The sequence below is a fragment of the Lepus europaeus genome, chromosome 18, assembly GCF_033115175.1.
Source record: "Lepus europaeus isolate LE1 chromosome 18, mLepTim1.pri, whole genome shotgun sequence".
Taxonomy (NCBI): Eukaryota; Metazoa; Chordata; class Mammalia; order Lagomorpha; family Leporidae; genus Lepus; species Lepus europaeus.
Genome location: NC_084844.1, coordinates 23136499 through 23162127, shown reverse-complemented (window position 1 = coordinate 23162127; position 25629 = coordinate 23136499). Strand labels below are relative to the sequence as shown.

At 51.4% G+C, this 25629-nt stretch overlaps 3 protein-coding genes, 1 long non-coding RNA gene and 5 other non-coding genes across 9 annotated transcripts in view; 3 read left to right on the top strand and 6 right to left on the bottom strand.

The window, feature by feature from the left end:
* The first annotated feature begins 51 nt into the window (after nt 1–51).
* On the top strand, nt 52–5518 carry LOC133776980 (uncharacterized). The gene is made up of 3 exons (XR_009868469.1): nt 52–285; nt 748–1107; nt 4866–5518. It is a non-coding gene; the product is annotated as an uncharacterized LOC133776980 (long non-coding RNA).
* TRNAC-GCA (transfer RNA cysteine (anticodon GCA)) lies at nt 4637–4708 on the bottom strand. The gene has a single exon. It is a non-coding gene; the product is annotated as a tRNA-Cys (tRNA).
* SPMAP1 (sperm microtubule associated protein 1) lies at nt 5354–7895 on the bottom strand. The gene is made up of 3 exons (XM_062216337.1): nt 7689–7895; nt 6254–6353; nt 5354–5609 (listed from the first exon to the last, which is right to left on the bottom strand). Exons 1-3 carry the CDS (start codon nt 7893–7895, stop codon nt 5452–5454), a joined length of 465 nt encoding a protein of 154 aa, XP_062072321.1. The 3' UTR covers nt 5354–5451.
* A 4284-nt stretch (nt 7896–12179) lies between these two features.
* On the bottom strand, nt 12180–15978 carry RPL23 (ribosomal protein L23). Its single transcript, XM_062216367.1, has 5 exons — nt 15904–15978; nt 15240–15323; nt 14811–14939; nt 12422–12535; nt 12180–12321 (listed from the first exon to the last, which is right to left on the bottom strand). The coding sequence occupies exons 1-5, from the start codon at nt 15914–15916 to the stop codon at nt 12239–12241; spliced, it is 423 nt and encodes a 140-aa protein (XP_062072351.1). The 5' UTR covers nt 15917–15978; the 3' UTR covers nt 12180–12238.
* Nucleotides 15074–15209, bottom strand: LOC133747396 (small nucleolar RNA SNORA21). Its single transcript, XR_009864349.1, has one exon. It is a non-coding gene; the product is annotated as a small nucleolar RNA SNORA21 (small nucleolar RNA).
* A 3432-nt stretch (nt 15979–19410) lies between the features above and the next one.
* Nucleotides 19411–19482, bottom strand: TRNAC-GCA (transfer RNA cysteine (anticodon GCA)). The gene has a single exon. It is a non-coding gene; the product is annotated as a tRNA-Cys (tRNA).
* Nucleotides 19483–22923: 3441 nt separating this feature from the next.
* TRNAC-GCA (transfer RNA cysteine (anticodon GCA)) lies at nt 22924–22995 on the top strand. Its single transcript has one exon. It is a non-coding gene; the product is annotated as a tRNA-Cys (tRNA).
* A 1430-nt stretch (nt 22996–24425) lies between these two features.
* Nucleotides 24426–24498, bottom strand: TRNAC-GCA (transfer RNA cysteine (anticodon GCA)). The gene has a single exon. It is a non-coding gene; the product is annotated as a tRNA-Cys (tRNA).
* Nucleotides 24499–25181: 683 nt separating this feature from the next.
* LASP1 (LIM and SH3 protein 1) overlaps nt 25182–25629 on the top strand; it is a 39948-nt gene continuing 39500 nt past the window's right edge. Inside the window, exon 1 of the mRNA XM_062175473.1 lies at nt 25182–25352. Within this exon, the coding sequence (XP_062031457.1) occupies nt 25284–25352 (69 nt within the window). The 5' untranslated portion in view covers nt 25182–25283. The remainder of the gene's footprint in view (nt 25353–25629) is intronic.

Here is a 25629-nt window from a genome sequence, read left to right as displayed (position 1 = left end):
CACGTACAGTTTCCGGCCCTACCTGCGGCGCCGTCGGGGGTCTTACTCGGTTGCCGGTTGTCGGTTGAGTTCCCGGCTGCCGTGGGCTCCCCAGCGCTGGTTTCTCTAACAGTGCGCCCGGGCGTCCGGCTCTGAGCTCCCCTCGGCGTCGCCCAAACGAGACCCCGGGTGGAGCAGCCCGGCCACCTCCCCCGGCACACAGCCCCACACACCGGTTTTGCGAAATGGCTTTTCACACTGGCGCTTTCCTCAGACCTCGACTCGCTGCCAACGCCGTGGCTCCAGGTCTGTTTTATGGAGACGGTAGAAAAAATAAGATCGAAATTGTCAGCGCACGTCTTCGGAAGCGGACAGCTTCCTAGTGCCTTCCCTTCCCAGGGAGCACGCGTGCTTCCCTCCTGCGGCTTTGCCTGCCGCTCGCCTCTGCGTCCCGTCCCTCCCAGGCCGTGTGACCGTTCTCCCCTCCCTGTCCCCTGACCCCGACAGCCACCCTTCGCGACACACACGTCGCAACACCCCCCCCCCCCAATCGCACGGGCCCTCCGTCACCAGCATTTCTGCCACGTCCACACGACCCCATTCCTCCTCCCCGGGGTCTCCAGGAGCCCCTGCGTTTGAATCACGGGCACGTTGCAGGCGCGGTGGTCGGGACTGTCCTATGCAAATACGTTTCTCCCGCAACACCGCCCAAGTTTTCCTCTTCTCGAAGAGTGTCTCTTTTTCTCCTCTTTGTCTCTTACATTCTAGCTCTCGTAATCGGCCCTCCTTGTGCTGCCAGCTCCTCACAGGGCCTCAGTTTCCACATAGAGGTGGCTGCGCCCCAAACCCTTGTCTCTGGCCGTGTTCTCCCAGGCTCCAGAGTTGTAAGTCTGGCTGCTAGGCATTTACAGCTGGGCATCCACAGCACAGAGGGAACTCACGGTCTCCCCTAATCCAGCGCTTTTCAACCCTGTTACGACCACTTGTCCATCCAGACTTCATTCTAACTTCTTCCTGACTTCAACATCCAGCCAAGCACCAAGACTCCAACTGCTAAAGATCTCTCAAATCCGTGATCTCTGTCCATCCCCAACACCACCCGCTTGATTCTGGCCGCCGAACTCTTTGGTGAGTCTCGTTTCCCCCACCTTCCGTGTTATTCTTTTTTTTCTTTTTTTTTTTTTTTTTGAGGTTTATTTATTTACTTGAAAGAGTTACTCAGAGAGAGAGAGAGAGAGAGGTCTTCCATCTGCTGGTTCACTCCCCGGTTGGCCACAATGGCCGGAGCTGGGCTGATCTGAAGCCAGGAGCCAGGAGCTTCTTCCGGGTCTCCCATGCAGGTCTCCCATGCAGGGGCCCAAGGGCTTTGGCCATCTTCTACTGCTTTCCTAGGCCATAGCAGAGAGCTGGATTGGAAGTGGAGCAGCCAGGACTGGAACCGGTGAATATATGGGATGCCAGCACTGCAGGCGGCGGCTTTACCCACTATGCCACAGCGCGGGCCCCCCATGTTATTCTTTACCACTTCATTCATGTAATAGCTACAAATGATTCCTCTAAAATGCAAATCTGACTGTATCAACTCCCTGCTGTAAACTGTCCGTAGCTCCCTATTATTCATACTGTAAAGCCTACATCTTTTTCAGAAGCCTACATTTTTATTTTTAAGGATTTATTTATTTCTTTTGAAAGGCAGAGTTACAGAGAAAGTTACACAGAGAGGTCTTCCATCCACTGGTTCACTCCCCAAATGGCCACAATGGCAGGAGCTGGGCCAATCCAAAGCCAGGAGCCAGGAGCTTCTTCTGGGTCTCCCACGTGGGTGCAGGGCCCCAAGTACTCTGGCCATCTTCCACTGCTTTCCCAGTCACATTAGCAGGGAGCTGGATCTGAAGTGGAGCAGCTGGGACACGAAGCAGTGCCCATATGGGATGCTGGCATTGCAGGCGGCGGTTTTACCCGCTATACCACAACACTGGCCCCTGAGTGTCTTCTTAAATACCGAAGATTCCCAAGCCATACCCTGACCCACTGAACCACCTTTTCTGCGGTTAGTTTTCACGGAAAAATAAACGAAATGGTCATGTCCCAAACCTGAAAACATGGCTGTGTGTTTGGTGCAGCGGTTAACTTGCCACTTGGAGCATCTGCATCCCGCATCAGCACACCTGGGACAGGCCCTAGCTACTGCATTTGGAATCTGCCTTCCTGCTGGGAGGCAACAGATGATGGTCCAAGTACTTTGGGGGGGGTAAGAGTTCTTTACATGTCTGGACACCCCATTTCTTTGTCAGATAGATGTTTTGTAATAATTTCCCCCAGTCTGTAGCTTAACTTTTTTTTGAGAGTATCATTTGATGAACAGACATTTTAAATTTTGCTAAAGTCTAACAATATTTTCCCCATGCTAATTGTCTTTGTCTAAGAAACCTTTTCCCCATCAGAAAAGATATTTTCCTCAAACAGCTTTATGGTCTATGATCTTTCTCCAATTAATTATGTCTGCAGGGTGAGATTCACCCTTTTCCATATGGATATCCAGTTATTCCAGTGTGATTTTTTAAATTTAGTTTAGTTTTATTTGAAAGGCAGGCTGACAATGCCAGACAGAGAGATATTCTCTCTACTGGTTCATTCCCCAAATGCCCACAACAGCTAGGGCTAAGCCAGGCCAAAACCAGGAGGCAGGAACTCCTCTGGGTTTCCCGCATGGGTAGCAGGGGCCAAGCACATTAGCAGGAATGCTGGGTCAGAAGTTTAGAATAGCCAGGACTCAACCCACAGCCCGATATAGGATGCAGTGTCTAAGCAGTGGCTTAACCTGCTGCACCAGAACGTCTGTCCCTCCAGCATGATGGTTTTTGGCAGGGGGCAGCCCAAAGACAGGAGGCTGGAAATCCACAGGTGTCTTCCACATGCGTGCAGGGGCCCAAGCACTTGATCTTTTTTTTTTTTTTTTTTTTTTTTTTTTTTTTTTAACAGGCAAAGTTAGAGAGAGAGACGAAGAGAAAGGTCTTCCTTCCATTGGTTCACCCCCCAAATGGCTGCTATGGCTGGCGCGCTGCGCTGATCCAAAGCCAGGAGCCAGGTGCTTCCTCCTGGTCTCCCACGTGGGTGCAGGACCCAAGCATTTGGGCCATCCTCCACTGCCATCCCAGGACGCAGCAGAGAGGAAGCACTGGAAGAGGAGCAACCGGGACAGAATCCAGCGCCCCAACCGGGACTAGAACCCAGAATGCCGGCGCCGCAGGTGGAGGATTAGCCTAGTGAGCTGCGGCGCCGGCCACTCGGTCATCTTTTGCTGCTTTCCCAGACTCATTAGCCGGGAACTGGATTGGAAGTGGAGCAGCAGGGACTTGAATCAGGGATGCTCATATAGGATGCCAGCATTGCAGGTGGTGGCTTAATCTGTGTCACAGTTGCTGAGCCCAAAAATATGTTCTTTAGATCTGACAGAAATATCCCTTCAAAATTTAGAAATGCGTCTATTAGAAATCATATCTAGGGCCGGCACTGTGGCACAGGAGGTTAACGCCCTGGCCTGAAGCACAGGCATCCCCTGTGGGCACCAGTTCGAAACCCGGCTGCTCCATTTCCAATCCAGCTCTCTGCTGTGACCTTGGAAAGCAGTAGAAGATGGCCCAACTCCTTGGGCCTCTGCACCCATGTGGGAGACCCAAAGGAAGCTCCTGGCTCCTGGCTCCTGGCTTCAGATCGGCACAGCTCCAGCCGTTGCGGCCAATTGGGGAGTGAACCATCGAATGGAGGACCTCTCTCTCTCTCTCTCTCTCTCTCTCTCTCTCTGTATAACTCTGACTTTCAAATAAATAAATATATCTTTTAAATAAAGAAATCATATCTAGTGGGTACATATTTGTAAAAGGTACATATCTTGGGGTTGGCGCTGTGGTGTAGCCAGTAAAGCTGCCGTCTGCAGTGCCTGCGTCCCATATGGGCACTGGTTCAAGTCCTGGCTGCTGCACTTCTGACCCAGCTCTCTGCCATGGCCTGGGAAAGCAGTTGAAGATGGCCCAAGGCCTTGGGCCCCTGCACCTGCATGTGAGACCCAGAAGAAGTTCCCAGCTTCAGATTGGCTGAGCTCTGGCCATTGCAGCCATTTGGGGAGTGAGCCAGCGGATGGAACTCTCTCTGTCTCTGCCTCTGCCTCTCTGTAACTCTGCCTTTCAAATAAATAAATCTTTAAAAAAAAAAATGGTACATCTCTTTCTCGAGCGACAGTTGCCCCTTTCTGCCAGCTGCACGTGAACATGTCACCTCCCATCAGACTGAAAGTTCCCTGATCAGGGACCCTTCTTTCATCTTTTTAAATTCACAGCAGCTTTGCTTGTGCTCCGTTTGAAAAATAGGTAGTGAATGGACATCTTTGTATTTACTCCATCATACATCAGATCGCTAGACTGTGTTCACAGCCTGCAGGCCTAACCTTAAATCCTAGAGCTAGAATTTCCTCTAGGACTCTGCCCTCAGTGAAGCCTGGGGCTGGGGGTCCTGCAGAAGCTTTGGCCTAGTGATGACTCAGATGGTGGCAAGCACTAGTATTTCAGGACAAGAGGGAGTTGAAAGTTCCTTGTCTTTCCCAGAGACACTGTGGCTGGCAGTTTTTACTCTTTCATTTAAAGGACTTACAAAAAGGAGGAGGGGGCACCCGGATTTGAACCGGGGACCTCTTGATCTGCAGTCAAATGCTCTACCCCTGAGCTATACCCCCACACCCTATAAAGGCCTCTTCCTTGTCCACTTTATGGTGACTCAATGCAATCAGTTTCCACCCACACAAGAGTTCCAGCAGGCTTTGTGTTCTGAAGCCTCACCTTCTTTTATATCTAACATCTGCTTTGGCTTTTTTCTTGGCCACCACTCAACAGGGTGGAGACACTTAAAAGATGACATCCTGGAAAGCAGCTGCAAAGGACAGTGACATAACCCAAGCAGAGAAACTGCCCACAAGTCCAGTATGACTGTACCTGAAGACTGGGGTGAAAAAATATTGTCTGGTTTACCTGCTGGCTTTTGGTGACCTGAGACCGCTGAGGATTTTGGATGGAAATCCTTCTCCTCAGAGCAGCCCACCATGCCTGGGGCCATATTGCATGCTGTGCTAGACATTGGAGCCAGCTTCTGACCCCAGGGCCCTGCGGATGCAGTGTGCTGGGGGTTAAGAGTGCCTGCTTGCAATCACACCGCAGGGGACAGCCAGGCCTCTAGGCTCCTTGGCCAGGAGTGCAAGGTCAGTGCCCTGACAGACCCTGTCTCCTCTCACTTCCCCTCCAAAGGGTAAAGCCGCTGAGGGTGGAGAAGCTAGCCTGCCCCTCCTCTCACCTCAGGGAAGAAGCAGTGCACTTGGAGACACAAATAAGATTTTTTTTTTTTACATGTAAAATCACATTGAGAGTCCATCTAAACATCTGTCTTAGCAATTCAGGTGGAGGACAGGGGAGGGGAGAGAGGCTGTTAGAAGAGGGGGAATGGCGTGACCTCTCCGAAGACAGACAGACGCTGGCGGAGGGCTGGGGTGTTCCGGCGGTAGCCAAAGCGGCCGTTGAACCCGGTGACGAGTTTCAGATCCCTGTTGTAGTGGTCATGGCCGGTCACCTGCTGGAGGGAGTGCCCTTGGGGGCAGAGACAGAGGCATGAGCCTGCGGCATGCAGCCCCTCCTGACTTCCCACTCCCATGCAGCTGCCCTCAATCTTCCGATGTCCTGCACCTCGCCAAGGCCGGTGAGGTCAAGAACATAGAAGGCTTCCCAGAAATCAAACCCCATGGCAGGCTTCCTTACAGGAGGACCTTGAAGAGCATGTGCTGGGGCAGGAGGGCTCAGAAACTCTGGGGCTCGGGCTGAACTTGTTTTGCTCCCAGGATAAATGAGAACATTTCATGTTGCCTCTGACCCATCTGGAGAAAATGGGTGACATCAACTTGGCCCCACGGTACAAAAGATCACATGACTAGAGGGTGGCGAAGTTGGGGTGGGAGAAGGCTTGGGATTCCCATCTCAGCACAGCCCTTCTTAGCAAATCAGTTTGAGTCAGTAAGTCTGTTTCCCCAGCTGCAACAGGGAATAGTGGGAGAGTCCAAGACATTACAGTAGGTGCTCAATACATGCATGTTAGGGAAGGGGTACTGGGCCGGCATCTGCTCACCCTATGAGAAGCGGCCCCCGGGCCTCCTCCCCAGCCAGGACCCTCTGCAGCCCAGTTTGTCTCTGAGTGGAGGGACAACAGGGAGGCTGGAAAGGGAAGAGGTGACACTTGCCTGCCCCTGCCCAGTTTCTCCTGTTAAGGTACCGCTGTCCTTGCCCAAAGATGTGGAAATAATCTACTACCCAGCCGTCTCTTCCTGTGCCGCCATGATCCTGCAAGTGAGCAAGAACACACAGATGCCCATTAGTGGCCTTGGGGACAGTGCAGGGTGCGGCCCCTGGGGCACGAAAGCCCAGAGACAGGGGTAACTGGGCCCGGACAGACGGTATTTCATCACCCAAGGCTGCGTAGCTGGGTGGTTAGAGCTTCAGTCTCTGCTGCCAGGAGGAGCTCCAGCTCCAGCTCTCCCCCCAGCAAACGCTGTGCCCTTAGGCCAGCTACTGGCTTTTCTGGAGTTCAGCTTCCTCATTAGGAAAAGGAAGGTTGCTGTGAGATTTACGTGACTTAGTTCAGCTATAGGGCCTGGCCCAGTCCAGATTTAAGAAACATATGGAAATGAAACACACAGGCTGTTTTTGATGATTAAAGAATGCTTTCAAAGTTAAAGTTTCCCAAATGTGTTCTAGAGTAGGTACTTCAAAAAGTTCGTGGAAAAATGGAATGAAAAGATAAGTTTGTTTTGGCGCAAAACAATTTTGGAATCCATGTGTAGCTTTCTTCTCATGACCAGCATTTTCCACGACGCTTGTGAAGGGTACACACCACGTGACTCCCGTGCTTTCACAGACACGTCCTTCCCTGCCCTGGCGCCCCAGCCGCTGGCGCCTTCTGTCCTAAGATGAGCGGAGGCACAGCTGTGTGTCCAGATCAGCAGGGCTGGGGGGCTTCAGGAAGTTCCTGGACAAAGGAGATTGATAACGTGGGTTTCCCATGGCCTTAGGAAGGCACCTTTGCGTATGCACGGGCCACACAGGCACGCACACCAGCCCTGTGGGCCACAACAGGGGGTCGCGGAGTAAGCCCCTTCCCCCGAGCACCGCGCTAAAACAAGTGCTGGGGCAAATGGAGCTGTCCACCAACAGCCTCAGGGTCTTCGGTCCCGGAAGCACTGTGGGGGCTTGGGCAGGAAGTGAGGTCGTCAGGTTAGGAGAGCTCCTTCGCTTCTCCGCGGTCCCGAGAGCGAGCTCTTCCCGCACGCTTGACGTCACAGGAGGGCGGTGCCAGTTCCCTTTGTCCTGTTCGGTGAGGGCTCAGAGGTTTTCGCATTTTGTAGAATTTGGAGTGAGGTCACCCAAAGGGCGGGCCTGTGACGTTCCAATGGACAGTTGCACCGATGAGTTTGGGAGAGGCAAGCCTTGAGCCCTGGACGCTGCTCTCAAGTTCCGGGGCGGACGGTGCTGGCGAGCTCAGCGCCCCGGGCTCCACACCTGTCACTCGGCTTCCCGTTGAGGGGCTGTGCGCACGAGCCAGTGTGGGAGGTCGGCCCCGCCCCTAGGGCGGGCCCCAGGCGGGTGGAGAAAGTGGGGTCCTCCCCGAAGCTCCCCTACCTGACCGGTCTTGCGCAAGATGGGCGGAACCACGTGGCTCTGGAAGTACCGACGCGCGTGGTAGTCCTGTTGCGCGTTGTAGGGTGGAATCGCCGACCACAGCTTGGGCCTCGTGCGGTCATAGGCGCGGGCCACGCTGCTCACGGCCACCCCGTCCAAGATAAAGCCCTTCTCCAGCCGCAGGGGGCACTCGTACAAGTGGGACATCCCAAGCTCGGCAGCCCCGGGGGCCCTTCCCGCAAGAAATGAGGGCCCGGTTGGGAACTCCCTTGCCCATTGTTACGTAGGTCATGTCAAGGCCCCTGCGCCACAAACCCTGGGGTTCGGTGCCACGGAAGACAGATGGAGACAGGACGATGGAGTGTGAGCATTTTGAATGCACTCGGCCAGCTCCCTGGCTGTTATTGTTTTAATATATCAAATTATTGGGTGGGAAAATCACTATGTTCCTAAATCTGTATACGTGAATTACATGAAATTTGTTCACCTTAAATTTAAAACATATTTTTTTAAAGATTTATTTATTTGAAAGTCAGAGTTACACAGAGGAAAGGTAGAGAGAGGTCTTCCACCTGCTGGTTCACACCCCAATTGGCCGCCATGACAAGAGCTGTGCCAATTCAAAGCCAGGAGCCAGGAGCTCCCTCCGGGTCTTCTCATGCAGGTGCAGGGGCCCAAGGACTTGGGCCATCTTCTACTGCTTTCCTAGGCCATAGCAGAGAGCTGGGTCAGAAGTGGAGCAGCCGGGACTCTAACTGGTACCCATATGGGTTGCCAGCACTGCAGGCGGAGCCTTTACCAGCTATGCCACAGTGCTGGCTCCTAAATTTTTTTTTTTTTTTTTTTTTTTTTTGGTATTTATTTAAGAGACAGGAAAACAGAAGAGAGAGCTCCCATCTGCTGTTTCATTTCCCCAAATGCCCAAAACAGCAGTTAGTTCCTTTTAATTTTCCTTTAAAAAAAATTTTTTTTTATTTGAAAGGCAGAGTTACAGAGGGAGGTAGAGACAGAGAGGTCTCCCATCCACTGGTTCACTCCCCAAATGGCCACAAAAGCTGGAGCTGGGCTGATGTCCAGGAACTTCTTCTGGGTCTCCGACTAGGGTGCAAGGGCCCAAGCACTTGGGCCATCCTCCAGTGCTTTCTCAGGCACATTAGCAGGGAGCTAGAGTGGAAGTGGAGCATCAGAAACTTGAACAGGCGCCCATATGGGATGCTGGCACCGCAGGCGAGGGCTTTAACCCGCTACGCCACAGCGCCAGTCCCTCCTTTTTTATTTGAGAGACAGGGACAGGAAGGACCTTCCACAGGCCGATTCATTTCCCAAATGCCTGCTACAGCCCTGGCTGGACCAGGGTGAGGCCAGGAGCCAACTCAATGTAGATCTCTTACATGGATGGTATTAGGCTTAATGAGTTTAGGGCTCAAAGAAGGCAAGGAAGCAACCAGTTACAGTAGAAAAGACTTTATTTCAAGGCCGGCGCCGTGGCTCACTAGGCTAATCCTCTGCCTTGTGGCGCCGGCACACCAGGTTCTAGTCCCGGTCGGGGCACCGATCCTGTCCCAGTTGCCCCCCTTCCAGGCCAGCTCTCTGCTGTGGCCCGGGAGTGCAGAGGAGGATGGCCCAAGTACTTGGGCCCTGCACCCGCATGGGAGACCAGGATAAGCACCTGGCTCCTGCCATCGGAACAGCGCGGTGCGCCGGCCGCAGCGTGCCTACCACGGCAGCCATTGGAGGGTGAACCAACGGCAAAAGGAAGACCTTTCTCTCTGTCTCTCACTGTCCACTCTGCCTGTCAAAAAGAAAAAAAAAAAAAAAAAAAACTTTATTTCAGTGGGGACAGAATGCAGGGGGCAGGTAAAGAAAATGGGGGTTCAGCCTGCTGGGGCACAGGGGTTTGCAGCCAGGCTTCCTTCCATTTGGACAGCAGGCACAGGCTCTGAAGCAGCTTGTTGGGGTAGGTGCGGGCACTACATGGACCCTGAGAGGGTGGCTGGGGAACTTGCACAAAGGGTCCTTGGAAGTGTTTACAATGCATGGTCTTAGCAGTTTGGAATGTCCCAAGTGAAGGGTTTTCCTGAGCAATAAAGATCCCATTTGCCTTTAGATTACCTGTGCCCAGTTTCATCGGGCTTGGGCATCAGAGGCCTAAGAGGTAACAGAGATCCAAGTTCTTGACCATCACCTTCTGCCACCCAGGGTGTGCATTAGCAGACAACTGGAATTGGAAGCACAGCTGAGGCTTAACCCAGGTTCCAAATGGGGTCTTACTGGCTGCACCAGACACCTACCGCAGCTCCCCATTTTAAGAGCAACTTGGTGTTTTCTCCCAATCTATATTAGTTTCCCTAACCTGGCTCCCTTAGGGTTTGTACTCAGAATTGGTAACATAGTTCAGACAGCTCCTACTTCCAACTCTTCCTTTTGCAGAACTGAAAACTGAAGCTTAGAGTCCCCAGATGTAGTTAGTGGCAACACTAGAACTCAGATCAGAGGCCACATCTCCCCCGCCCACTGGATCTTTGCATTAACTGGTATTCATCCTTCTACAAAAACAGAAGTGGGTCCATCATAGCATTTTCCCTTCTGCTACTCTAATGCGTATGCTTGTTGTAGAATACAGCATAAAATGTTTTCTCTGGTTGACTCCAGCTGATTGCTTCCTATGCTATTTCTCCCCTAATAAATCCTTACATAGATGTTTATATGTCAATGCACCTTCTAGAGTACTCACAACCACCCCCTTAAGGTGCTAATTAACCTAACTAGACAGATATCAGGGGCTTAGGGGATTTTACTTTGAACTTTTACTTAGAAAAGCAAGACAAATCTCCCATCTGCTGGTTCACTCACCAGTGCCCCTAACAGGGGTAGGTCTTATGGCACAGCAGGTTGAGGCACCCTTTAGGACACCTGCATCCTATAGTGCATGGCTGGAGTCCTGGCTACTGCGCTTCCAATCCAACTTCCTGCTAATGCATCCTGGGAGGCAGGCTTATGCTTGGACCCCTGCCACAAACTTCCAGCCCTGGCTGTTGTGAGCATCTGGGATGTGAACAGATGGAAGATAAACATTAAAACACACACATAGGACACTGCCTGACTGGGTGATGGTACACATCCTAGCTGCCTCACTTTAATCCAGCTCCCTGCTAATGGCCTGGCAAAAGCAGATGGCCCAAGTGTTTGGGCTCCTGCCCCCCCCCCCCCCCACACACAATGGGAGACCAGGATGATGCTATTGGCTTTGGTCTGGCCCAGCCCTGCCTGTTGCTGTCCTCCTGACTGAACCAACAGATCTCTAACTCTTGCACTTTCAAATACACAAATGCTCCCAGTGACTGAAGTCAGAACTGGAAGTTCAAGCACAATCTTCCATGTAGGTGGTTGGGATCCAAGTACAGGAGCCACCCCCTGCTGCCTCCCAAGGTGCACTAGCAGAAAGCTGGAACCACAGCATGTTTGTATGGGATGCAGTCTTCAACGTTATGCCAAACACTTCCCTGGGATGTATTTCATTTTTGCTAATACTTTTAAGATACATATGGAGCCACAACTGTGGCATGGAAGGTAAAGCTGCCACCTGCAGTGCTGGCCTCCCATATGGGCACTCGTTGGAATCCTGATCGCTCCACTTCTGACCCAGCTCTCTATGGCCTAGGAAAGCAGTGGAGGCGTGGAACAAGTTCTGGCCATTGTGGCCATTTGGGGAGTGAACCAGCAGATGGAAGTTCTGAAAACTCTGCCTTTCAAATAAATAATCCACATTGCCTTAAAAAGGCTGCATTACACAGCTACAGGAAAAAAAAAAAAAAGTTCTGGCCACGTCTTTTTACACTATCTCAAAAGCCTTCCTCACCATAGGACAATCAGTGTACATGAAGTAACCTGTCACCAACTAGCATTTAGCATTTACAGTTTAGGGACTTGAAAGCCTACAGCAGAAATTGAAAATACTGGAGCAAATGTTTAGCTTAGAAAACCCAACACCCATAGCAGAGATCCTGGCTCAACTGCCAGCTTGATGGCACCTTCCTGCAAGTGCACGTCCTAGGAGACAGCAGTGGTTGTCCCTGCTGCCCACGCGAGACCAGGCTTCAGCCTGGCCCAGCCCTGAATTTGGTCAGTGAATCTATAAGTATATCCGTCTCTCCACCTATCAAATAAACAAGCTTATGGCCACTGGTTCACTTCCAATGGCCAAGGCGAGGCCAAGTCGGAGCCAGAAGCCCAGAACTCCATCTAGGTATTCCCTGTCAATGGCAAGGTGCATCATCAGCAGGGAGCTGGATTGGAAGCAGAGCAGCCAGGACTAGAACCAGCACCCTACTATGGGATGCTGGCACTGCAACAGGCAGCTTCACCTGCTTTGGCCCCCAGAATGGTATCTTTGTTTACATATGCCCATGGAAAGCATGAACTGAACAGTCTCATTTTACAAAGCAATGGGTAGGGTGTGTCAGGAGGTATAGAAATGAACAGGAAGGTAAGGACTGGGAGCAAATACTTTTTAATGCGTTATTTATCTTTTTTACAAATACAATGGAGGATCACGCAATGCTGCCTGCATTGGATGCAATCCTAGGCCACAAGTCTGCACACTCCTTTGCAACTGGTCCAGTGATGGCAGAACCTGTGTTAAAAAGAGGGACAGTTAAGACATAAGAGTTCCTTGCCTGTACCCCTGGACCAGAGAGTTAAATCATTCAACCTCAGACACAGTGTTTTTTTACCTTTCATCTCGCCTTTATTGTTTACTATGACTCCTGCGTTATCTTCAAAATAAAGAAACACGCCATCTTTTCTCCGGTATGACTTTCGTTGTCGAATTACCACTGCTGGATGGACTGAGGGGGAGGAAAGGACAACAGTCACTGACCTGGCAAGCCCCAGAGCCGCCACACAAGCAGCTCATCCCTCTGGACAGAACATATACTTCTGAGGCCAAACCATCAACCTCAGGTAATATTCCACTCAACTATGTGTCAAACCCCCAAGAAAGCATGTACCCAATCTATAAGTTAGTTCAAAAGAATTTGTCAGAATTAAAGATGTATTTAATGTGCCAAGCTTGATATTAACTCATTCACATGACAATTGCCCCCAAAAAGCCTTCAACTGCTAGTGTGCACAATGAGGTATACTTCAAAATGGATGCAGGAAAAAGGAGTAAGAAGTTTAATGGGGGGGGGGGGGGGAGGAGGCATTGTGACACAATGAGTTAAACTGCCACTTGGGATGCCCACATCCCATATTAAGTGTCCATTCCAGTCCAGGCTACTCTGCTTCCCAGTTTTCTTCTGATGAACTTCGGAGGGAAGGCAGATGTTGGCCCAACTACTTGGGTCCTGGCCAACCATGTGGGACACCCAGATGGAGTGAACCAGCAAAGAGAGGTTCTCTCCAGCAATCCTGTCACTCTGCTTCTGCAATAAGTAAATTTAAAACAGTAGTAATAAAAATAGAATAAGAGCAATAATGACATGCCCACATTGCAGATCAAACACAGGAGATAGAAATAAGCCAGGGTTACTTCAGGCTAAGTATCAGACAAGCTATCTAGGTAGGCAGCCACGGGACACTTACTGAGAGCAGCCTTCTCTACCATGGCACATTCCTCCTTTCATAAACCACTAACGCTCACCAATGCATGAAGCAGACGAAGCTACGAACTTCCAGTCCTGCTCCCTCCTCCACATTTCTAGGCTTTCGTGTATAAGCCTATATCCAAGGTGAGGAGATATATTGCTCAGCTGATACAAACAGTAACAGAACTGGAAATTCACAAGTACAATTAAAACCACCAAATATTCCCCGGTCTGTCCCACCACTGCCTGAGGCCGACAGTATCCCCTGCGGCCACCGCACCACTAAGGAATGGCTGTTTGCTCTGCTCTTCTCTGACAGCTCCCTGGTCACCTGCAGACCCAGGAAGTGTTCTGAGAAGAGTTTGAAAAAGCCCTTGCATCCTCTTCCCTACACACTGACTAATTGATACTTGGTCACAAGCAGTGCCCACATCTTCAAGTGATAGTCAAGGGAACAAAGTAAGATTTCTGACCAAAAAGACCAAAACCCTACTGAGATGCACGGAGGCACATGGAGTCGGCTGCAATCCAGAGCGCTGACTTGTCACATCACATGTGTACTCCACCTCAAAGGGTGGTTCGACGTCTGTGCAGAGCAAGACACCCTACAGCAGACATGGGGAGAAGTTGAGAAAGCAAATACTAAAAGTTCACTGGATACCCCAAGTTCTTAAGCCAGACAGGACACCTGGAAGTGTCGCAAGGCCTCCCATTTCAATATGTACAATTGGGGTCAAAGCTTTGACAGGGGTAACCATAAATAAGCAATGAGCAGCCCCTTGTACCCACAACCTTGCATTCATCAATCTATAGAGAGTCTGCCTGGAAGCATACCATCTGTTATTCTGTGCTGACCAAGTGCTAGGCAACAGGCCAGATGCTCCACACCCTCAGCTCATCACCTGGCCTCACAGCACTTGAAAAACTAACTACTTGATTCCCTTTCAAACCAGTATTCCTGAAAAGGAAACCCACCTGGTGTGATCTCCTCTGTCCAGCTAAGTCTCTTACCAAGCATACATTCTTTCTCACACACACACATTCACGAAGCACCACCATGTGCACGTGTAGCCAAGGTATCAGCCAAGAACTGAACACATGCTCTGGTCAAGGAACCTCAGAGAACACCTTCCACGTCGCCAAAAAATCTGCACTGGGATTATCTGTTGAGGGGGCGAGGAAGATGTCATCAAGGCAGTGAGCTGGGCTGAGCTATTTCAGGCAGGGGGCACAGCGAGAACTCCAACTGGAAAAGGAAGAGAGCTGGGGCCCACAGCCAGCAGAAGAGGGCAGAATGTTAAGTTCCAAGGGGACAGACCTTTGCTTCTATAGGTATAAGCATGGGAGGCAGTCGACAAGGGGCCGATGAACTGAGCTGGGGGAGTGGCAGGGTAAACACGCCAGGCCCAAGTGAGAAGCAGCTCCCCAGGGCAGAACTCTTATTTCAGTTATTTATCTCAGATGGTCTCTCACCAGCAATCAAGCATGCAAGTGGTCTGTCTGCAGGACTCACTGTCCACTTCCCAACACTCACCCTTCTTCCTGAGCTCCGGTTTGCCTTTCTTGACCGTGGCCATCACCATGTCACCCACACCAGCAGCGGGAAGTCTGTTCAGCCGTCCCTTGATCCCCTTCACGGAGATGATGTACAGATTTTTGGCTCCTATGTCAAGATACAAGCAAAACTTCATTTTTTAACGAGGTAGGCAGCTCCACCAGTGTTCACATTTCCCAAACACTTCCAAGTCTCTCCAGCTCTGCTCCCCGCCCCCGAGGTTTGTCCCCGACAGTGGAACATCTTGTCACACCACCGATTGAAGCAAAACAACACAACACGCTGCCGCTTTACCCAAAAGCGGTGCTTTTGGCTCTGCCCCTTCTGGACGGCTCGATGGGTCATTAGCAAAGGCCCACTGAGTGCTTTTAAAAGGGGGGATGTAGCAGGCGCCAGCCAAACTCTCACCCGTGTTGTCGGCGCAGTTGATCACGGCGCCTACCGGAAGACCCAGGGAAATCCGAAATTTCGCGCCGGAGGACCCGCCACGTCCTGCGGGTGGGAAGGGAGACAGGGTAAGTGGTCACTGAACGGACACGGTCCAGTCTCACTGTCAAGAATAAACTCACTGCACACGCTTTCCCAGACTATACAATGCACATCAACTTTCCCTAGGCCTCCATTTAGTCTCTTGCTGGGTCCCACCGCCTCGGCCACCAAACAGCCAATGCCTTATTACTATACTCATGTGGAGATTAAGGGGCTTGGATAACTCAATTCTCGCTCCAACTTGGCAACAGTTCTTCCTACAAGGCGAGAGACTGCCTAAGTCCTCCAAACTGAGGCCTAAGCCTTGGCAATTTGAACTTCACCAAAGCCAACGACAAGCACGGAATGAGGATTCCGCCCACTACAGTCTAGAATCACGTCGGGATGTCGCCGGCTGAACTCCCCAGGTCCACCACCCCCGCCACTTTCGAGCGTTCTAGCTGTGCTCTCGCGGTGCCTCTCATCTTTCTCTCCGGCCCGAAGGAAAGCAGAGCGCACTAGCTGCTTAAAGCCTCCGCTCCCGGCGAGCCCGGTAAGCTCTACGCGGCCGATGACGAACGATTCTCTAAAGCCCAAAGCTCACCTCGCTTCGACATCTTGAACGCCGGAAAGGCACAGAAAGGAAGTAGGCACAAAGGACGCTGGGATATGAACTTCGATGCCCCGCCCACTTCCGTGACGGGCAGTTTGTTAAACCCGCCTCTTCCCGAGGGCGCTGAATATCTACGTAATAAATCCAGGACGTCCACTGGGCCCCTGGCTGGAAGTGGAAGGTTCACGGAGATCGTTTTTGCCGAAGTGGGTGAAACCCGGGCTTTCCACGCTGCGAGTCGAAAGTAGTTGAGGACATGCAAACATTGATTTGTTGTCTTACCTAGCAGTCTCTCTTTTTTTTCCCAGCAGTCTCTTTTGAGCGCTTAAAATGTGCCAGGCACTTCTGAAGACCAAGAATTCAGAAATAATTAAAATGTGGATTGTGCTATGTGGGGCTCCCCAAGAAACAGAGGCCCGGGGTGTGAGGACGGCGAGCTCTAAACAGTTTCATTAGGACGTGATACAGTTGCTGAGGGGTATTGCAGAGCTACAGATCATTCCTGTCTGTGTTTTGCATATACGGCATTACTCACGTCAACCCCCCACCCCCAGCTTCTTTCCTACCATCGATATTCAAATATTTATTGAGCGCCTACTTTATGGCAGATTCTTTTTATTTCAGAAGAAGAGAGAGAGTCTCCCATGCACTGGTTGACTCCCCAAATGGCTGCGACCGCTGGAGCTGCACCGACCTGGAGCCAGGAGCTTCCGGGTCTCCCAAGGACTTGGGCCATCTTCTGCTGCTTTCCCAGACCATAGCAGAGAGCTGGATCAGAATTGGAGCAGCCAGGACTCGAACCAGTGTCCATATGGGATGCTGGCACTGCAGGCGGCGGCTTTACCTGCTATGCCACACTGCCAGCTCCTATGCCAGATTCTTTTCCCAAAAAAAAATTTATTTTATTTTATTTGAAAGGCAGAGTTAAGAGAGGGAGAGACTGAGAGGGATCATTCCTCCGCTGGTTCATTCCCCAAATGGCTGCAAAGGCTGAGGTTGGGCCAGGGCCAGGGCCAGGCAGGAGCCGGGAGCTTCTGGCCTCCTAACGTTGGAGCAGAATCCCAAGTACAAGGGCCATCTTCCGCTGTTTTTCCCAGGGAAAAGCTTTTAGCAGGGAGCTGGCTTGGAAGTGGAGCAGCTGGGACTGCAGCTGAAGTAGATATGGGATGCCACAAGGTTGAACCCCCTTTTTTAGAGAGGAGGAGAGCCAGAGATCTTCCATCCGCTGGTTCACTTCACGAATGTTAGTGAGGGCTGAAGCCAGGAGCCTGGAACTCCATCTGGGTCTCCCACGTGTATGGCAATGAGCCAAGCACTGGGGCATCTTCTGTTGCTTTCCCAAGTGCATCTTCTGTTGCACTTGCAGGAAGCTGGATTGGAAGTGGAGTTCAGAGCTCATTTGGGATGGCAGTAAGTGTGTCACAGGCCCCTTTATAAGAAATCCTGTCTTGGGCATACGTGGGGTGACGTCAGAGAACAAAGCAGATCAACATTCTTGTCCTTATGGAGTTTGCATTTTGCTGAGATGCAGATGGAGGCAGATATTAGATGCTAAACAAAGGATACGAAAAATAATTGTGGGGGCATAGCAGGTAAAGCTGCCACCGGCAGTGCCGGCATCCTATGTGGGCGCTGGTTTGAGTCCCCAGCTGCTCCAGTTCCGATCCAGCTCTCTGCTGTGGCCTGGGAAAGCAGTAGAAGATGGCCCAAGTCCTTGGGCCCCTGCATGCACATAGGAGACCTGAATGAAGCTTCTGGTTTCAGGCTTGGCCACTGTGGCCATTTGGAGAGTGAATCAATAGATGGAAGATTCTCTCTCTCTCTCTCTCTCTCTCTCTAACTCTTCCTTATCAAATAAATATTAAAAAAATAAACAGCAACAACAGGGAAGACTATAGAAGCAGCAGTTTTCTTGGTTGGTGCTCCTACCAGTGGCTCAACCTGGAAACAGGAAGAAAACTAATCCTCTTCTCCCGGGCTCCCACATCTAGTTTCCAGATCTACCAACTTGCCTCTACTTCCTGAACTTCTCTCCATGCTGCAAAGATTTGCCCTTGGTCCAAGGTTATTGCAACAGTCTGTAAATGATTGGGCCATAGCCTACCATTGGGAAAACCCTTGTGGTGGTCCTCTAGTGCTCATCAAAGGAAGCCCCCGATCCTCAACAGAACTTTACAGTTGCTTCCCAAAATGGCCGTTTCTGCCCTGGCTTCCTCTCCCACCACCTTGGCCCCTGCACTTCATGCCCAGCAGCACCAGACTGCTGAGGATTCCTGGACACATCTTTGAGCTGCACTGTCTCCTGCCTTATCCGCCACGTGTTCCAAACGTGTCAGGCGCCGTCTCTTCCATGTGATATCTCACAACCACGGCCTTCTTACCTTGGTGCTGCCTCTTTACCTGGAGCAGTGGTTCTCAAATATTTTCATCTTAGATCTCCTTATTAAGTTATTGAGGATCTCAAAGAATTGTTGGTTATATAGGTTATGTCTATAGACATTTGTCAGATTCAAAATTAAATTTGAGAAATGTTTAAATAGTTACTAATGTGAGACAACAGTAATACTGCCATTATCAGTTAAAACAAAATTTAAGTGAAAAAATAACTTTTTCCAAACAAAAACAGTTTAATGCCAGGTGTTTGCACAACGGCTATGATGCCACTTGGGACACCCCATCTCGGAGCGCCTGGGTTCTAATCCTGGCTCCACTTCCGATTCTAGCTTCCTGCTAATGGGCACTGCAGCAGCCAGTAGGCAATGGCTCAAGCACTTGGGTCCTGCCACTCACATGGGAGACCAGGATTGAGGTCCCAGCTCCTGGCTTCCCCTGGCTGTCATGGGCACCTGAATCAGCAGATGGAAGACCTGTCTCTGGCTGCCTTTAAAATAAAATGGAAAAAAAAAAAAGATTTAAAAGTGAACCTGGGCAGGATATCAGAGGAGAGAGGCAGCGTTGTGGCACAGCAGGTTAAGATGCCTTTGCAACATTGGTATCCCATATTGGAGTGGCACTCCGATTCCCAGCCGCTCTGCTTCTGATCCAGCTCCTTGCTAATGTGCCTGGAAAGGCAAGCGTGAGATGGAGTTCCTGGCTCTTGGCTTCAGCCTGGACCAGGCTTGAATGTTGCAGCCACTGGGGAATGAATCAGCAGATGGAAGATCTGTCTCTCCTTCTCTTTGTTGCTCTGCTTTTTGAATAATTATTTTATTAAAAAATAATTGTGACTTTGCTTTACATCTTTTTGGACATCCCTGTGAAATCCGGCACAATGAATGAGAAATAGCTAGTTTGGGGGAGTTTCCTCCATCTTATCTGTAGAACAATGTGAGAATTGGCAGCCGAAAGGGTTTCTTTCAGAAACTCACTACTGGTCCAAAGGGATCCAAGTGTTGTAGGGACTACGTTGTAACTTTCTGGGTTTCCTTTGTGACTTTTCTCAAGATGTAGAAGCATCCTTGATTCCCTTCTACTTACTATTTTAAAAGTGAGTATACAAGGGGGCACCCGGATTTGAACCGGGGACCTCTTGATCTGCAGTCAAATGCTCTACCCCTGAGCTATACCCCCTCTGCTGGGAAAAAGCGAGATTACAGCTTAAATGTAGACTCACCATCCATTGTGTCCAGTGATTAACAATAGTTATCCATGATAAAAGGCTTCAAATTTTCTGTAGTAATACTGACAAACCAAAGATTACAGAATCAATCTAGACCAAAACGTTGGGAGAGGAGGGAGAAGTCCACTCTGACCCAGGCTCAACAATCCCGTGGGCCCCCTTTCCATCTCCCCTGCCTGCAACCTGAACTGCACGGAATCCATAGCCTGCTGCTTTGTGCGCAAGACTGCTATCCCTGTCTCCCTGGGTGATCCGGGCCACAAGAGCCCCCATCATCTCCGTTCTCTCCTTCGTCCTCATCACTTTCTCTCTCCAGCTCTTTCAATTGTCAGCAGGTTTCCCCTGGACAAGGAAAACCCTTCTTTTGGCTGTGATCACCTGCCCAGTTCTTGTTTTTAAAGAAAATCTGAGTTCATTTCATCAACGACCTGTCTCAGCACCTCTGTGACTCTGCATTTCGTTGCTCGACTGTCAGTTATTTTTCCCTTTGGAATATATATCTTATTTCTCCAACCAGACCGTAGGTTCCCTGAGGGCAGGGATCATGTCACATTACTTTTTATATTGCCTAAAATATTTGCCAGCCAAGCTGCAGCCTAACTCAGTGCAACTGTGGGATTCCTCCCAGGCTGCACACAGGCAGCTGAATGTTGTTGGAGAAAAACGTGCACGTTTGTGGCACTCCACCAGGTGCAAGTGGGTTTCTGCCTTGGATTCCTACACCCCTGCCCATTTTCTCCCTCTCCAAACTGACTCTCAGACATTTCTCCTGTCTCAGTTCTTCCCCATTTTATCTCGCCTCCTCACTCTCCCAACTCAAGCGCTTGCTTCTTTTTTTGGAGAAAACAGAATCACTCCGTTACAGTGTTGTGTTCACAAATGGTTAACGATCCGCTTTGGGGGAGGTTTTTTTTTTTTTTTCCCCAATACCATTTGCCAATTTCCATAGTGCAAATACACCCACCTGCTGACTGTGAAACATCAAAGTGAAGTCAACTGGCTGAAACATATCCTTGAAATGGAATCATTGGTTCTCACAAGCCAGCTTGAGCCAAATCCAGCACACTTTTGAGCTCCCCAAATTATATTTCCAGGCTGGATCCATCCTCTGAACTCCGGAATTAACTGGATCTCCACCTGCACCATCAACATCTTCTCCTAATGGCCTATTGGGCATCTCACACTCAACGCGGTGGCCTTGGTACTAGGACATAAAGTCCACAAGCACAGGAGGCCACACTCTATAATTTTCTGTGTAGGAGTTTAAAAAAAAAATTCTTGATTTTTTAAAAATAAACTTCCCCTTTGTGTGTGTGTGTGTGTGTGTGTGTGAAATAACTGCACCACCATAAAGATGGTAGGAAAATAAGGAGAGTCATTCTTGGTTCTTCTCTTTCTGGTTTCTTCCCCAAACCATCCAACCAACAGCACATGCTGTGGCTGCCCAGCCATGGTCAAGCTAGACGCCGCAGCCCCAGGGGTGGCGTGATAGCGAGCTTCCAGATAAGTCCACCTCCCAAGCCCCTTGTGAATCCACGTGCGTGTCTCTGCCCTTACAAGAGGAAAAGGACTTTGCAGATGTGATTAGGTTAAAGATCTTGAGATGGGGAGATTATCCCAGATTATCCAGGTGAGCTCAGTGCGATTACAGGGGTCCTTGGAAGAGGGAAGCAGAAGGAGCAGAGGCATAGAATATGATGGGATGGAAGTAGAGGTCAGGAGAGAGGCTGTGCCACTGGCATGGAAGGTTGAAGAACGGGTTTTGATCGGAAGAATGGAGCAGCCATCAGATAGTGAAAAACTCACGTGAGAGGACTCTCCCCTAAGGCCCCTAGAGGGATTGCCGGCATGCCATCGCCTGTTCTCAGTCCAGTGAAACTGATTTTACAATTCTTACCTCCAGAATCGTACAACAATCTGTTTTAAGCAAATGAATTATAATAACTTGTTAAGGCAGCAATAAGACACTACTACACCACTGTAGTCTAAGACATCACCATCACCTCTCACCCACACAATCGCAAGAGCTTTCTAACTGGTCCCTCTGTATTTTTTATTTTTTAAAGCTTTTGTTTGAAGTGGGGAGAGGGAGAGAGGGAGAGTATCTTCCAGCTGCTGGTTCACTCTCCAAATACCTGTAACATGCTGGGCCAGAATGAAGCTAGGAACCAGGAACTCCATCTTGGTCTCCCACAGAGTGACAGGAACCCAAGCAACTGAGCCATCACCTGCTGCCTCCTGGGATATGCATCAGTATGGAAGCTGGATCACAAGCGGAGTGGCACTCTGCTATGGAATGCAGGCGTCCCAAGCAGCCGTTTAACCCACTGCACCACAACGTCCCCTGTGCCCCTTTGCTTATCTTTTGGATATAATGAGAACACTTGATACGAGCGTTTCCTCCCCACAGTCCCCAGTAGCCTACTTGCTCTACTCCGTGTTTCTGAGGGTGTGACCATGTTAGATCGCTCACAGGGGTGTATGTGGAATGATGCATATTTGGCCTTCTGTGACTGACTTATTTCACTTAGCATCACGTCTTCAAGGGTCACCCAGGCTTTTGCATATTACAGGCGTTCTTCTTTTTTAAGGATGAATGGGACGGGTATATATTCTCCAACTGCACTCTTGACTCCCTATAGATCTCTGCCACAGCAGACTGGGTGACGATTTCAGATCCCACTGCTTGTAACTACCCAGGGGCTGCTGCTGCTGCTGCTGCTGCTTCTTCTTCTTCTTCTTCTTCTTCTTCTTCTTCTTCTTCTTCTTCTTCTTCTTTTTTTTTTTTTTTAAATAAAATCCAGGCTCTACACCTTGGCCACCAAACCCTGGCTACTTCTTCAGCTCTGTTGAGTAGTCTGGTTCTGGCCCTCCTTCCTCCACCCACCCTGGCCATAAACTCTTTGCCAAAGCCACTTCTTCTGCCTGGGGCCCCTGCCTCCTTTATGTCCTTCACTGGCTAGTATGAAATTTCCCCTAGTATTTCCCTAACACATCTTATTTTTAATTGGAATGATTTCCCTCATCACTCCTGGACATTCATTTGCGTGCTGTTTTCCTAGTCTGCTCCCGGGAGAGGGGGATCACCCACCCCAGCACCAACTGGGGGGGGGGCTCTCACGGGAGGTGTCTCTTTAGCTGTTGTCTTGTGCTGGGAGTCACTTGAGGGAAAGATTCCCTATCCAGGTTTGCAAGAGGTTATGTTCTGGTTTGTTAGAGGAGAAATGAATACCTGAATTCGCATGTTGCTATGTTTTTAGTTGGTCTTTTAATTCATGCCTCCTTGGTGGCAAAGTCCAGTATCACCCAGTAAAAATATTTTTTGGACAATTTTTTAGTGTGAAAAATTTCCAACCCGTAGGAAAAGCATTTACCGCGGGACTGCCAGCAGAGGGGGTATAGCTCAGTGGTAGAGCATTTGACTGCAGATCAAGAGGTCCCCGGTTCAAATCCGGGTGCCCCCTTCCTGTCCTCCACGTTTTTTTCAGAGAAAGCTGATAGCCCAGAATAACTTCAATAGTAAATTCTGAACCCCAAAACGCCCCTTATAATTTCCTCTTTGGCTGCTCTGGCTCATGTATTTCCCCTGCAAACACAGAACTCCTCCTGTACCCAAGACTGTTGGGGACCCACTGGCTCAATATTAATTCTACTTTGGCTTTGGGCAAAAAAGGCTGAGCAAGGTTTGAGGTTTTTTTTTTTTTTTTTAACCTACTTCATTCCTCGACTTGAAAGACTAGGGGATTGTTTGGGAGGGTTATATATGCAGGAAGTTTAACAGGCAAAGAGAGCAAGGCTAAAAGGCTTAGTTCAAGGGCAGGACTTTGGTGGTAAGCTCCAGGCCTGGTGTCCAGGAAGGAGAGAAGTTGGTTATTTGTGGAATCTGGCCTTTTCATGGCAGCTCTGCGGCATCTCCCTGTCCAGCCCCCAGATGGGGAAAAATGAGCCGCAGTATTCCCAGGAGGGAAATGACACAATCAGATTCCGGGTTTAAAATATCGCAGCTGCCCCCTGACCCGAGCAGAATGCCTCTCCCTTTTGCCTTCATTTTTCCTTTTTTTGGGCAAAGTCTAGAGGGACGGGGATGCCTTTGCTTCTTCCTTCACACTGGCTTCCTCCGGCCCAGCGACTGACACTGTGAGCCACGCAGTCAGCCGATTTTTGTCCCCTTTAGGTTATGAAATTTGAAGTCCTTTGATTATTAGTCTAGAAATTCTCAATGTGTGTGTGTGTGTGGGGGGGGGACTTGTTAGAAATGCAAATTCTCGCCCTCCAGCAGGCCTGCAGAACCGGAAGCTGGGGGTGTTTGATTTAACCCGCCGTTGTGATGCACCCTGAAGTCTGAGAACCATTGCCTTCGCGTATAGTAGGGCATGATTCTGTTTCTGCACATTGAGAGAGTGCCAGGGTGTGCCCTGGCTATGTCACCCTCCTCTGCTCGCTTTCACTCCGCCGTGTGTCGAGGAGCGAGAGCGCGCCCGCGTCCCTGGCAATATAGAAAGTTGAAGTTGGAGGCTCGTGTCTGCGGGTTTCCTTCTCTGGATCCGCCACCCCCCATCGGAGGCCGACGCCGGCTCGCAGCCATCGTCCTGTCCCCAGATTCCGGCACCTCGAGCTGCCTGGCACGTCGGAGGCTGGCGGCCGCAGAGACCGCGACACCGCGGCGCCAGCAGTGGGGACGCGCAGCTTTTGTACTTGATCGTGGTTGTGCGAGTACCCACCTCTCCCCCTGCCCTGCGCACAAAGCAAAACCGAAAGCTCCAAGCGTGGGTTGGAAAAGGAGGAAGGGGCCTTTTCTCCGTTTTGCTTCCTTTTAACACAGGATCCAACACGGTAATAATGTGTCAAGAATGAAAAATGGACCAAACCCTAGCTGGGGATGGAAAAGCCACCGAGGGGGCACCCGGATTTGAACCAGGGACCTCTTTGATCTGCAGTCAAATGCTCTACCACTGAGCTATACCCCCACGCCGGCCCCAACTCTGGAGGCGGATCTTTTGGGTGCTGGGAGACCTCTGTAGCCGTTACACTTGGCCGAGTAGGGAATGAGCAGGCAGAAGCTGCCTGTATCCCTGGAGCCCTGGGGAAGGAAGACCTGCCCGGCTCCGAGGCGCTGAGTCCGGGAGGTGGGCCGGTCCGCCCGGCAAACGTGGGAGAGGATGTGGGCGGGAAGGGTGCTCCCCGGAGGGCGGGCTGGGGGCTCCCGTTCGGCCCCCAGCTTTGCGCCTGGCACGGACCCGGAGAAAAAGTGCCCGAAACAGGCAGATCTGCTCGGGCGTCCAGGAGGGCTCCAACCCCACCCTCGACGGGTGCGCGGGGTTTGCCCGCCTCCCGCAGCCCGGTTCCCCGGGAGGAGCCCCTGCCCGGCCCGGCGCCACCCTCTGCGCTCCGAGGGCTCCCGGCGAGAGACAAGGTCCGCGGGCACACGGCGGGGCGCGGGCACCCCCGGCCCCCCAGCCCGACCCGGAACCGCCCCCCGCGCGGCCCCACGTCGCCCCACGTCGCCCGCGGAGCGCGCCTGGGCCGCGCGCGCCCCTGCCCGCGCCCGCGGCGCGTCCCCGCCCCGGCGCGGCCCCTCCTCCCCGCCGTGTTTATTAGGGGAAGGAGGGCGGAGGCGGAGGCCAGTTCCCGGCTCCAGCCGCCGCCGCCGCCGCGCCCGTGCAGTGGCAGCCGCGGCCGCCTCCTGCCTGCTCGCGGGGGGAAAGAGGACGCGCGCGAGTCTGGGCGTCCCCGCCCCGCCTGCGTCGGAGCCATGAACCCCAACTGCGCCCGGTGCGGCAAGATCGTGTACCCCACGGAGAAGGTGAACTGTCTGGACAAGGTGAGCCCGGGTCCGCGAGCTGGGCTGCGGGGTCGGGGGCGCAGAGAGGGGCCGGGTCTTCGCCGCCTCATCCCCGCGGTCTCGGGGCAGGGCAAGCGAGGGCAGGCAGTGTCCTCGGGCGTGCGGACAGACCCCAGTCTGCAAACCAGGGGATCCACGCGTGGCGGGCTACTGGCAAAGGGTGGGCTCTGCGTGCCGGGCTCGGGCGGACGCTGAGAAGCGGGGTCCCCAGGCCCTGGGGTGCGCGTTGGGGGCAAGATGCGGGGTGCAGCCCCGC

Excerpts from the sequence above, each read along its gene's own strand:
- SPMAP1 (XM_062216337.1), bottom strand. The coding sequence starts at position 7,895 with ATGTCCCACTTGTACGAGTGCCCCCTGCGGCTGGAGAAGGGCTTTATC. Across the intron at positions 6,354-7,688 it reads TCTTGCGCAAGACCGGTCAG|GATCATGGCGGCACAGGAAG; the intron begins GTAGGGGAGCTT and ends GCTCACTTGCAG. Across the intron at positions 5,610-6,253 it reads GAGAAACTGGGCAGGGGCAG|GGCACTCCCTCCAGCAGGTG; the intron begins GCAAGTGTCACC and ends TCTGCCCCCAAG.
- RPL23 (XM_062216367.1), bottom strand. Across the intron at positions 14,940-15,239 it reads CAACTGCGCCGACAACACGG|GAGCCAAAAATCTGTACATC; the intron begins GTGAGAGTTTGG and ends ATCTTGACATAG. Across the intron at positions 12,536-14,810 it reads ACCGGAGCTCAGGAAGAAGG|TCCATCCAGCAGTGGTAATT; the intron begins GTGAGTGTTGGG and ends CCTCCCCCTCAG.